Source organism: Canis lupus, chromosome 23 (assembly GCF_011100685.1).
Source record: "Canis lupus familiaris isolate Mischka breed German Shepherd chromosome 23, alternate assembly UU_Cfam_GSD_1.0, whole genome shotgun sequence".
Lineage (NCBI taxonomy): Eukaryota > Metazoa > Chordata > Mammalia > Carnivora > Canidae > Canis > Canis lupus.
The window spans coordinates 26,509,969-26,520,744 of NC_049244.1; the positions used below are offsets into that span (position 1 = coordinate 26,509,969).

The 10,776-nt window shown below is 48.5% G+C and overlaps 1 protein-coding gene across 1 annotated transcript in view; it reads right to left on the reverse strand.

Moving 5' to 3' along the window:
* Positions 1-2,349, reverse strand: part of PLCL2 (phospholipase C like 2) — a 185,828-nt gene extending 183,479 nt beyond the window's left edge. Inside the window, 1 exon segment of the mRNA XM_038570754.1 lies at positions 2,011-2,349. Within this exon segment, the coding sequence (XP_038426682.1) occupies positions 2,011-2,349 (339 nt within the window).
* Between the last annotated feature and the right edge of the window lie 8,427 nt (positions 2,350-10,776).

Sequence of the window (10,776 nt, forward strand, 5' to 3'; positions counted from 1 at the left end):
AAATTAAGAGAACTTGGAGAAATGTATTTCCTTATCATGCCTCCATTCATTCAGGAAGCAATCTATTGAGCCCCTACTATGTTCCTGGGACTGTGTATCCAGGGATACAACTCTGAACAAGAAACCAGCTGCCTTCATTAGAAAAAAGAAAAATGACAAAGATATCTTTCAAAGTTTCAAAATTCAAAAGCAGTGATTGCTGAATAGTTAGTGATTTCCCCATGTGCTTCTAGAATCTTCAATGAAGAAATGATATCTACCAACATGGTCTCAACTCCACATATCAGAAATATCAGCAAATCATCTTTCTTCCCATTCTGAATATAAAATTAAAACAGCTGTTTTAATTAAATAAGTTACACTGTGGATCCCAGTATGGACACCAATAAAGCTTGATTTAAAAAAAAAAAAAAAAAAAAAAACAGTGCAAAAACAGGTCCTCCATAAAATTGGGGAAGAAAATTCAAATTAGGTAGGCTGGTCCCTTCCCCGGAATTTTCACCTCAAATTTCATTAACACCACAATGCAATATCACTACAAGTACCTGGCAGCCAATAAAAACAGACATGACACAGAACTCTGTTAACAGGATTGATTATCTCGCATAGCTGAAAGCAACTGCCAAGGAAACATAAGCTTACAGGGTAAAAGAAAATAGAAGTCACTTTGTAAAAGCCAGGTATGCAGCAAAAAATAGGTTACTTTCCTTAAATTCTCCACGCCTACTGCAGACAGTTAATACACTTGATCTTTAAGCCCTTCACTCATGCCCTTGCCCAGACATAAACTGTACAAACAGATGACAAAGCGAAAAGCAGTTTCACAACTGCCTGTTACAGAGTAGGAAGGTGGTATATTTCACTCGATTACTGCAGAAGCTGATAACGCCATGAGACGCTACAGAGTCCTTAGAGGATTTCTGGAGGTCCGATTAAATTTCAAATACCACCAGCGCCAATTCTCTTTACTGTGGCCTGTTTCGCCTTCTCTCCCATGGGTCACAGGAAGGGTGGGTGCTTCCCTGTCAGTGTGCTTTGCTGCTCACTGTCCTGGTAACCCCCTGATTTTCAGAAAGAAATGTTTTCATATTTGCTCTGAACTTAAGCAGAATGAGCTACTCTTGCTTAAGGCTCTGCTCTTCTTAGCTGATGAACTATTTTTTTTCACTTCCACGTCACGAGAAATATTTTTACACTGCAGACCAAAATGTAGTATTAGAATGAAACCACCACAAACTCAAGAGGAGTTCCTAATGTCACTTCTTGAGTTTAAGATGCACAAAACAATTGCCGCCTTTCTTCTGCTAAGGAACGCTCTGCAAAAGATACCAAAACCAGGCAAACTGCTCAAAAGAACTTCCACAGAACTGGAGGCCTGCCTAACTGCAGCAAGGAAAAGATTAAATTGTGCAGAACTGTAATGTCTCAGTGCTTTGGAGCCTAAGAAAGCGGAAATCTTCATTTATGTTCAGAAACCTCCATCCCCGCCCCCCCCCCGCTGCCCCCCCCCCCCCCGGACTGAGTGACCAGAGATTTTGCACCCTCCAAGTACAACCGTTTGCAAGAGGCAACTAGATACTGATCAGAAGAAACCTACTGAATAACCTCTGTTCACCACCTGGGATTTTTAAGAAAATGTTTTCCCATAACCACTGTCTTTAACGTACAATAGACACCTCGCAGGGAGTCCGTTACCGGCCAAGGCTACCACAGAGGAAGGAGCATGTCCTGCCCAGCCGGGTACAGGCCATCATTCCAGGCCAGTGCTGGGGGAGGTGACAGCCCCAAGTTCAACCCGGAGCGTCCGAGCACGGCTCCCCCTGCACATCAAGGATCACCTCTCCATTCTTTCCGAATGCCATCTGCATCCCATCCCTGCTCCAGCACCCCAAGCGCCCATGCACCAGCGGTTCCCGTCAGCAGGGGGGCTCCGCTTACGACCCCTCCCCTCTCGGGGGCTGACCCCGGGGGCGGCGGGGGTGCGCGGCTGAGCGCCCTTCTCCCACCTACCTTGATGATGCTGCTGCGGCGGGGCAGGCCGCCGGGTTTGCTCTCCCGGGGGAGGGGGCAGGCGGCCGCGCCGGGGGCCGGGGCGAGCGCGGCGCCGCGGGGTCCCCTGGCGGGGCTGGCTCGGGCTTCGTCCCCGGACACGCCGAGGCTGCAGTCTCCGTTGGAAACCCCGCCGCTGTCACAGCGCGCCCGCCCGTGGCCGAGGCGACCTCCCCCGCCGCCGCCGCCGCCGCCGCCTTCCCCGGCTGCAGGTTTCAGGGCGCCCTTGGAGCCGAGGGCCGGGCCCGGGGAGGTGGGCAGGGCCCCGCCGGCGGCGCCCCCCCGGCCGCACTCCGCCATGGGCGCCCCACGACCCGCCAGCACAAAGCCGCGTCCCCGCGTCCCCGCGTCCCCGCCGCCGCCTCGGGCCGCCGCGCGCGGCCCCTCCTCCTCGCCGCCTCCCGCCGCCGCCTCCGCCGCCGCTTCTTCCGCTTTTTTTTTTTTTTTTTTTTTTTTTTTTTAATTTAGCTGTGATGTTTGTTTCGAGCTCGCCTCGCGCACGGTCCCAGTCGTGGCGGCACACTTCTCGGCAGATTCCTGCAGGGGCGAGAAGAGAGACCCAGTGAGCTCCGGCGGCGGCGGGGCCCCGCTCGCGTACCTGGGGAAGGAGAACACGCCCCGCACGCGAGCCGCCGCGGGCGCCAAAAATAGCCGCGCGGGCCGGGCGCGCACCGCGCCCCGGGGCGCCCTCCCCGAGGCGGCGCGCCTGCCGCCCGAGGGCCTGGGGGCGCCCTCCCCGGGGCCCCGGGCACCGCCTCCGGGGCGATCGCAGCGCCCGGCGCGCGGGAACCCGGCCCCCAGCCCCGGGCCGTGGTGCCCAGCTCCGGCCGGCGCGCGGGGAAGCGGCCGGGCGCCCGCCGCCCTCCGGCCTCGCGGAGGCGCCTCCGAGGGTGCCGCGGCCCCGGGCGGGCGGGCCGAGCCTCCCCGGACCCCGCTCCCCGGAGGCCGTCGCGCGCCGAGCCCCGCCGCGCACCCCAGGGTCCCCGCCGAGGCCTGCGGCGGCGCCGAGAGGAAGCGCACGGCGGGCAGGGGCGGCCCGGCAGCCCGAGCGGCGGCGGGGCCCGCGGCAGCGCCTCCGGGGACACCCGGGCCCCCGCCCCGCCCCCGCCCCCGCCCCCGCCCCCGCGCGCCGCGGTCTGCTCCGGGGCCGCCGCTGCGCGCCCTAGGCCGCGGGCACCCACCGCGAGCCGCCCGAGGTCGCCGCCGTCGTGCCTGCCCCGCGGGGACCTCGCCGCCGGCCTAGCGGACGACAAGCGGCGGCGGCCGCGGGTCCTGCACCTCCGGGCGCCCCTAAAGCTGCGGCAACTGCCAGTCCCCGCCTGGCGCCCGAGGGGCGACGCCGCGCAGGCCGCGGGCCCGGAGCGGGGGTCTGGAGCTGGGGGCCCGGCCTCCCCGCCTTCCTCCAGCCCCGGCCGGCGCGCGGGACTCGTTCGCCTCGCACCCAGCTCGGGAACGGGCCCTCCGGACGTTCCCCTCTGGGCTTCCCCAGCGGGCCAGCCCTATTTCACACACGGAAACCAATTCCGTTCCCCGGGCTCCCGAACTGTGAATTGGTTCAACTGGATGCTAGGATGCTGGAGCGCGGGGGGGGGGGGGGGGGGTGAAGAGTAGAGGACCTCAGCGGAGCGGGTTCTGTGCCCTCGGAGTCGCCCTACGGGGATTTATCACCGTCCTGCCTCCCTCCCTCCCAGTGTCCTTCCTGAGCCCGCCGCCAGGGACGCGGGCTCATCTAGCCCACTGCGGGTCCCCGCCTTAGGTCAGGCTCATCTTTCGGAGCAGGATCCTACTCGGATCACAACAGCCAGTCCCTCTTCTCTCTGGTCCTTTTGCCTTCTGCCCCTCCCCTAATGCTTCAGGTAGAGTGGCCTGCCTGAGAATCAACCCTGACCTTGCCGCCCGCCCCTCAGCACAAACATCTCCCAGGATCTCCATCCCTCCAGCCAGACCCGCTCAAACTCCGCAGGGTGGTACCCGAGGCCCCACCCAGCCTGGCCCCACCCACCTCCCCATCCCTGGTTCCCTGGCTCCAGCCTCCCCCGCGCTTCTGCAAGACCTCAGCTCTTGTCCAGCTAGCGTTTCCTTTTCCGAGCGTGCACTTCCCGAAGGGCGCAAAGGATAGTCCACTGGGGGGGGGGGGGGGGGGGTGTACTTAAAGACTTTGCTTTCATTAGCGTGATGTAGTAAACAGCCAGGTAGCCTGAGGAAACGGGCTTTCCATACATATACATACCCGCCCTTGCCTCTGAAGAAACTTCAAATACCTTCATGTTATTCTTGGGGGCGTGTTAATTCTTCTGATCTTCTGGATTCATGTTTTTGTAACTCATCAGAAAAGCTTTTATTCATTTCTAGACGATCTGGGCCTACACGCTAACAAATATTTTAGCGTCGATGGACCACAATGTTTTAATATTTTATTCCCTCATTCTTTTCTTTCTTTTTGTTCTAGTTTTTATTCAAACACTTTTTTCTATCTTGATAGTCTTGCAAGAAAATATTCAAATAATTCAAATCAGGTTCTTAATCTGCTTTATATCAAATTCACAGTCATAGTAGCCAGCGAATGAAGAAACTGAGGGGAAGGAAAGGAAAAATGCTGGGCCTCTGTTCTGCACGTTTTCTAAATTTGATATTTTGAGTAACTGCCTGAAGGTATCTCTGCCCTTTCCCCGCATTTACTAATCACTAGTAACATGCTACAAGAGTCCTGTACTTTGCAACGTACCCCATGAGTTTCCCCCAGTGAGTAGGGGGACAAATACAGATTTAAACCTCCAGGATGTTTTTTTAATTAAACCACCATCTAATTCACCTAATGCTCTCCAAAATGAGCACCTATCCATCTCACTCTGGACTCCCAGCAGGTCAAACCAGGGAGACTTCGTTGAAATAGACTTGGCATTTAAATTAAAACGTTTCCCAAAGCATCTTGGCAGACCTGTAGCTAGTGATGCCAGAAGCCCAAGGCCTGTGCCAGGTTCCTTTTTATCCCCCTAAGAGCTTGTCTCCCACAAGCTGCTGGTCACACGCCTGCTGATGTTATAGCTGTAGTTCTCCATCACACCAACAGCCAGACTGCAGGTACCACTTCTTCTACATGGTCATGGGAAGCAGCATGTTCCTCTGACATGTGCGGTTCTCAGCTCTCAGCAGGCTTTTTAATAGCTAAACTCAGATTTTTTTTCATCACAAACAGCATAGTAAGCAATTGTTTCTCCTCCTTCCTGCTTGTCTCTCTGCAGTTACTAAGTGATTGCTTTCCATTTCTCCTATTCCATGAGCAGTGTTATTGAAGAGATTGTAAATATTTTGCCAAAATCTTTGCGTAAGTGTTTTCATGGCATTGTAAAATTCATAGAAGTTAGAGTTAGAAAAAGAGCCAAAATATCATAGTCATTCCTCAGCAAATCCTGTCTAATGGTTCCTTCAGAAAAATTTTCAGGGCAGGGCAATAAGAGATAGGCAAGACACGAATAAAATGCTCCTTCTGGATAACTCTATGGTGCTTGTGACAATTTATTATATCTCTATACACACGGTTAGATGTTCGTAATTTGTTTGTAATGTTTAAAACCAATAAATACCTTTAAACTCTCATTATCCTGTTATGTAATACATTGCTTTATTTAAGGTTTCTTCACTTTTCAGTCCATCTCAGCCTTTAATCTTTATTGTCACCCTCACCAAACTGTCTTCTATTTGTCTCTTTAATTTGATTTGTAGAACATAAGCTATTTGGGCTCCCTGGTCCATCATAACCTTCCTTCAGCCTCCCAAAATAACACTGACGCTGTTTACTGACTTCTTGCCGTCATTTATACCCTTGTAGGTTATGAATTCATATCTAGTTTCCAGTTCGCAGGGTCTAACATTACGACTCAAACTTTTTCTGACTCACTGAGCACTTGGCCTTCAGATTATTTTTCCCCTCAATGTATTATAACAATTTTCATTTCCCAAATCTCAATCTCATTTTATTTCTGTATCTCTCCAAAGATGCAGTTCAACCTCTGAGCCTTCATATTCGACTGCTCCCATATGCTTAATGTGAGAGCTAAGTAGAGCAGAAAGTAGAAGAGCATAATGCTTTAAGGAAATACCAGATTACATCAAAGTACTTGTCCTCGCTGGCTACCCATTCTGCCTCCTGAGTTAATTCAAGATGTTGATTTTAATCTAGTATGCTCCTAAGGGTTGGATTATGTTTATTTTATCATGATCCTTAATGAGAGATAGGTTGCAATCACCTCTCTTCCTGGGCTCCAGAGGCAAGTTAGACCTGCCAAAAGCTTTCATTTTCATACTCTTCCTCTCCTCTGACACTAAAGATCCTTCACCCGTTTTCCTTGGCTCCACCTTCTATGAGTATATATGGCTGCCAAGAGGCTAGACACTCAGGGAATTACATCGACACTTTCCAGCCACTGAGGAACAATTCATTAAATCATCCTCAGTGGCTACTGAGTTAGGTAGCACTTTGAAGGAATCTATCAATTACTCAAGATTTGATAAGACTACCCCAACAACAAAAGTAATGATATTATTTGCTCTAAAAATTACCATTGCTTTTCATGCTTTTGTAAACTTTTTTGTAAACTTTTGTAAACTTGCATGTATTCGGATGTATTTCTACTCTCATTTTATTACAAGAATCACTGCAAACGCAAATGCCCATAAGGAACCAGGTGGGTAATGTAATGACTAAAGCTAGAAGGATTTGTTTTATAATAGCATCATAATTTATAGTTTCAGCAGTGACATGTTTGCATATCGAGAACAGAGGAATACTCTTCTTGATTCATCTTTGTTTTTCTAGTTTTAAAAGAGCCTCAGATATAAGAAATACTTCACCTTCCTCCTAACTCTAAGAAAGATAATGTGAACATAATGATAAATAGCAACTGATGTTCAGCCAGGTGTGGGGTAGCAATATGGAGTGATAGGGACTCAGATAACCTGGTAAGCAATCTTACAGCTGTGACACAGGAGTCCTGGCCCAGTGCTGCCAGGATCATCTTATTTTTCCAGAGAAGCCAAAACTCTGGAATATAAAATTAGCTATTGTGTTAGTTCATTCCCTTAAGAGGACACCCACAAAGTGAGGTCTCCATGTATTGTTCTTTATAAGGTCTATTTTTTGCTGTCCTATCTCCTAACTGCATGATGAGCCAATGCCTTCCACATTTTGCCTATTTGGGGGTCTTATCAAAATGATTTTCAAGGATAGCTTTATTTTAGTGAGTTTAAGAAATCTGATGACCATAGCATTTTCAGCATACCAATGTATGATGTATGGCTCCCACATCCCAACCCCAGAATTATTTCTATTATCTCTGAAGTCTGAATCTCAGAAATCCATTGGCTAGCCAAAAACTCTGCTCTTTATTCTATCAGGCTCTTTCCTTTATTTCTCCACCTTCCAGCCTTAGCAAAACATGGGCTTCCTCTACCCCCTCCCACTCTCTTGGTCCATCAGCACTCTTGTCTATTTTTTTCTTTCCTTCCCTGGCCTCAGGACCAAGACTTTCAACCACATTCTCATCAGCATCCGAGGATCCTTCATATCACTGTCCTTCTATTGTGCCCATTTTGCCAATCTACAGCTTTGCATACATCCTACCATCTATGCCCCCAGGCTGCCACTCTGCTGGGGAGGAAAAAAAAATCACATAACTATGCTGACTGGATGAGTGTACAATTTATGTGTTCAGTGGGACCTTTGGGCTCTGAGGCAATATTTTACCCTTTCCTAAGTGGCTCCAATTTCCATGCTCCAAACTCTCCCAGTTGGCCCACTGTCCCCCACGCCATTTCAGCAATAGTCCTAGAATTCTACTTCACACACACGATAAAATACATTAGAAAATAAGTTGTTTTAACTTCCCCTACATGCTATTTATTCTTACCTCACCCATCACCCCTACATCTTAAACTAACGCCAAATCAGAAACGATGTATGACTATCTTTTTTGATCATTGGACGCTTCTATTCTGATGTGATTGTTTTTTCCTTCTGGGACCAAAGGGTCTCATAACCCTTCTTTGGGTGAAGGGCGAAGGGCGAATGGGGTCTTCAATCTCAATGTCAGTCACACAAGGACAAGAATCAAGGGTTCAAAAGCAGCCTTAGACCAAAGAAAGAGGAAATGTCCTCCTTGTGGGGTACATTCTCCTCTTGGGCCTGGTGTCTTAGGTCTTCATGGGTGCTTCAGGGAAGTAAGGAGGAGAATAAAGCCTCCAAGAGCCAAGAGGAGAAAGCTGCTTTCATCAGAAACCCCATAAGCTTGGGTCTCTGGACTCTAAGGATAGGAACATTGTGTGGCCAGTTTCAAGTTGTTCTTTGTGGTATAATTCCCCCATGCTGTAAGTAAAGAGAGGTTACATAGTAAGGCTCCTCTCCATTGTACTATCTTGCTACTTCCCTTCTATATAAATATACTCTAGATATATTTTCTAGTAATTTTTTAGCTACCAGTCGATTGTAACTGGTTTCCTTTCTCTTCTACTGAAACTGCCCTCACAAAGGTTATGGTTGACATCCTAATTAACAAACCGCATGGCTACTTTTCAATCTTTATCTTTTTTGACCTTTGTGGAACATTTGATACTGCTAACTCTCCTTATATCATTGAAACTCTCTTTTCCCCTGCTAAGATTTTTGGACTGGTTGTACCACAGGATTCTCAAACTCAACATGCCTTAAGTTTAATTCACTGAATCTTTACTCCGTGCCCTAGTCTCCTGTACTCCATATTTCCGTTTGTGGTACTCTACCTACACAGTAGCCTTATGAAGAACTCAGCATCAGCCTCAACTTCCAGCACCCCTTGTTCCAGTTAACTATCAAGGCATAGTTAACTATGTAAATCAACCTAGAAGTGTCTCTAGTTTGTCCCATTCCCACCAGAGTGACCTAGTTGACTTTCTCACTATACATGGCTTGGACTATTGCTGTAGCCTCCTAACCCTGGCTGACTCTAGTCCATCCCCACCCCTACTTCACTCTCCCAACCCCAGCTTCAATCTATTTCTCAAACCACCATCAAAATTGCCCTAAGGGGATCACTTCTCAACCTAAAAATTTCCAACAGTTCCACTTCAAGACAAACATCATTCTCCTTAGCTGACACACATGGCCCAACATAACCTGGTCCCCAGATTCCTCTCAAGCATCATCGTCTACATTCTCATCCTCTTTATGTTTGCTAGGTTTAGAATTCCTGTTTTCTCTCCATTAGGAGAACTTAAAGGCATCCTTTAAGAAAGCACAAGTGTTTCTTCCATTGATAAGATGTTCCTGACTCCAGAAGCCATAACGAGTTGCTCTTCTAGGCTCTTAAAGTACTTAGTACATACCTCTACTACAGTCCTCATTATACATACTGTAATTATTTGTAAGTCTTTTTCCTGTGAGTTTGAGCTCAACAAAGTACAACTTAGAAGACTTTCCTCTGCACTAACTGAGCTTATCAGAGTTTGACAGTGCTTCACCTTCCAACTCTGTACCAGCCCAGGACCTGACATATAACAGATCCTCAGTAAATTTGATTTCTTTTTTATATATATATTTATTTATTTATTTATTCATGAGAGGCACAGAGAGAGAGAGAGAGAGGCAGAGACACAGGCAGAGGGAGAAGCAGGCTCCATGCAGGGAGCCTGATGTGGGACTCGATCCTGGGTCTCCAGGATCACACCCTGGGCTGAAGGCAGTGCTAAACCGCTGAGCCACTGGGGCTGCCCAGTAAATTATATTTCAATAAGCCTTTTATAAGAATCCATCTTTGTCCCTCATATGCTTATAGAATACTTTTTTATTTCATAAGGCCTCTTCCTTTGCATGTGCTGAGTATGTTTTAGTTTCTGCCTTCCAATTTTTCTCCCCATCTTTCCTAATTACCAATAAGTCCATTCATGTAGCCAGCATCTGTTAAATATATATGTATACTGTGTGAAGAGCTATATTTGATGCTATGGGAGAAGGCCACTAGGAGTCTGGGGTATGAAGGAGTTTTATTTTCCGATGTGTATGCATTCCAGTCTCAGTTTTAAAAGTAGTTAAAAATAGCGCAGCCCCGGTGGCTTAGCGGTTTAGGGCTGCCTTCTTCCCCGGTCGTGATCCTAGAGACCCGGGATCAAGTCCCGCGGCAGGCTCCCCACATGGAGCCTGCTTCTCCCTCTGCCTGTTTCTCTCTCTCTCTCTCTCTCTCTCTATCTCTGTGTGTGTGTCTAATAAATAAATAAATAATCTTTTAAAAAGTAGTTAAAAATAATAAATTAAAGGAGCAGTCCCAGCACAGCCATGGGCCCATAAAAATTCTGACCTAGCCCTGAGAGATACGATGCAGCAAAACCTGACCAGATCAAAACATTACCTCTCCAGCTTGGTGTGCTACCCAAACCCTTTCTTAATTAGTTAGAAATTCCCACAGTTAACAGTACACAACACGAGAGGACGAAATCTACAGAAGGCCGCTGTTAAGATGTACCAATTACCTGGCAAAAAGAAGCTTCCCTAGACAGCTCCCCCTTATCTACATTAGCAAAAAATTAGCCAAATGTCACCTTGTGTTTTTAGCATACACATGCTAGGCCACATGAGAGACAAAAGACAGATTAATCTTGTTACCCAGCAGGTGGAGGACCAGGCTCAGAACCCTAGCCACAGCCACCCCCACCTCCCAACAACCCAAACAAACAAAACAAAACAAACAACCATAAAGAGGG